The sequence below is a fragment of the Aplysia californica genome, unplaced genomic scaffold, assembly GCF_000002075.1.
Source record: "Aplysia californica isolate F4 #8 unplaced genomic scaffold, AplCal3.0 scaffold00269, whole genome shotgun sequence".
NCBI classification, from domain to species: Eukaryota; Metazoa; Mollusca; class Gastropoda; order Aplysiida; family Aplysiidae; genus Aplysia; species Aplysia californica.
The window spans coordinates 676,719-678,810 of NW_004797539.1; the positions used below are offsets into that span (position 1 = coordinate 676,719).

A 2,092-nucleotide genomic window follows, 5' to 3' on the forward strand; every position below is an offset into this window, starting at 1 on the left:
TATATATAATATCCCCCTCCCTTTCTCTCTCTTTCTGTCTCTCTTTCTTTTTTTCTCTGTGTATTTCCCTCTCTTTCTTTCTCTTTGTATTTTTCTTTCTTTCTCTTCCTATTTCCCTTTCTTTCTTTGTATCTGTTTCTCTCCTTCACTTCTCCCTTCCTTCCATCCCCCAAGCCTTCTCTCTTTTCTCTGTGTGTGGCTCTTTCTGTTTCTTTGGTTGTGAGAGATGAACTCATTGTCATACACAAGACACCAAACAATACGCCTAGATCGAGAAGTGAAACGATCCGATTCTAAATCTTCTTCTTTGAAAAGTCGCGTGCAGGAATTACTCACCAATAAGTCGCGTGCATGAATTACTCGCCAATAGGTATTCGTTGGGGTTTGCTTGTATTGAAGCAATATGAATCATCTTACAGTAGTGAAAAGGGGAAAGGAAGGCAAAAGAGGCAGAGGTAGACCAAGAATAAATTACTTTAAAAACTAGAACAGATGAGTGACGACTAATAGGGGCTCGGAAAATAGCCTATAGGTTTTTTTGGGGAAATCCGAGCAGAGAAATAAGAGAAAATATATGATCACCGATTTTAGTTGGAGATCTGGCACTCAAAGAAGAGTAAAAGAAGATTTAAGAGGCGTTGGCTCCTTACATTTCAACGATTTACTGTACGTTTATCTCGTTTGCACCGGGCTGTGAAATAATAAATTAATGTATTCCCAACGGAAACTTAACGACCCCCTTCAAAATATAATTTCAAACGCGGTAAAAAATCCTCTTATCAACTACCAAGGTTTCCTACCGGTAACCAAAATTATGTTGAATACCCCCGCCCTCCACCCCTCCCCCCCCAAAAAAAAAATTAAAAAAATAGGTTCACAATCTGATTTAACAACTAGATTATCTAAGTAAAACCTCGTACAAATAATATACAAACAACGGAAAAAAAGGTCGAACGTCTGATAACATAAACAGGTACGCTGTCTCGTGTTACTTTTCGTTCGCATACTTCTAAAAATATCTGAAAGGTACGTTCGTTTATTACCCCAACAAAGATAGCGCTTGTGGAGTATAAATCAATCTCATACTTTTATCAGGTTGCCTCAATGGTTCCAATCTGTATAACGCACGCGGTTACCGCACTTAATCAAGATGGCAGAGAAATAATGAGCAGCCGACCCCAGTCTTTATTACCGCCCTTGGATTTTGGGTGAAAATATTGACCTATGTTTGAACCCGCAAGACCTGATAGATCTAACTTCCATTTCAAGGAAGAAGACAGCTGACATGCGGGGAAAATCGAGATAGCTAATTCTGAGAAATGGGGAACTCCCTTTCGAAATGTAACCTGTTTACTGCGTTTATTTACAGACAAAATAAGAAACGGATAGATCTCTTCTGTATAATGATAAATTGATAACAACAACAACCACAACAACAACAACAACAACAACTGCTGCTGCTGCTACTACTACTACTACTACTACTACTACTACTACTACTACTACTACTACTACTACTACTACTACTACTACTACTATTACAAAGAGGTACTCCCCCACCCCCTCCAACCGCAAACAAGAACGTAATCCTCTTGACTACTGAAAGAAATTAAACCTTTACATTGTAAATGACGTATGTGATTGGATGGGCATGCTTTAACAGGCTGCAACACGGTAAGCAGTCTTGGAGGAAGAATGATGAAACAGGCAAAGACAAACAGAGTTCGGTCATATCCAGATGAGAAAAAAAGGAGTGTTATTTTAGTAAGTCTTTCAAATGAACGGGTAAAACAAAAGGGGGGTATCAATTTCAAATTTCACATCAAACATTTACGTGAAGATTGGGAAAAATCTGTTCGATGTCAATCTCACCATCAGCAGCTCCACAGAAGTACTGCCTATCTTACGACTTGAGAGGTTGTTGACATCGCCCTGTATAAACACCGTCTCTCCAGGCACGTAACCTTTTTTGTTGAGTCTCAGACTGGCAGAGATGGGGCCTGAGATACAGCATAAACAACACATCTTCTTCTCCTTCTCATTGTGGGTGGGTTGCTGGTGAGGAAAAGGAAGAGTGGACGGTTGAGAGGGG

The 2,092-nt window shown here is 39.8% G+C and overlaps 1 protein-coding gene across 1 annotated transcript in view; it reads right to left on the minus strand.

Moving 5' to 3' along the window:
- The window catches only part of LOC101857490 (arrestin domain-containing protein 3), a 39,346-nt gene that overhangs the window by 7,404 nt on the left and 29,850 nt on the right, over positions 1-2,092 (minus strand). The window contains exon 4 of the mRNA XM_005101065.3: positions 1,873-2,055. Coding sequence (XP_005101122.1) covers positions 1,873-2,055 — 183 coding nt within the window. The remainder of the gene's footprint in view (positions 1-1,872; positions 2,056-2,092) is intronic.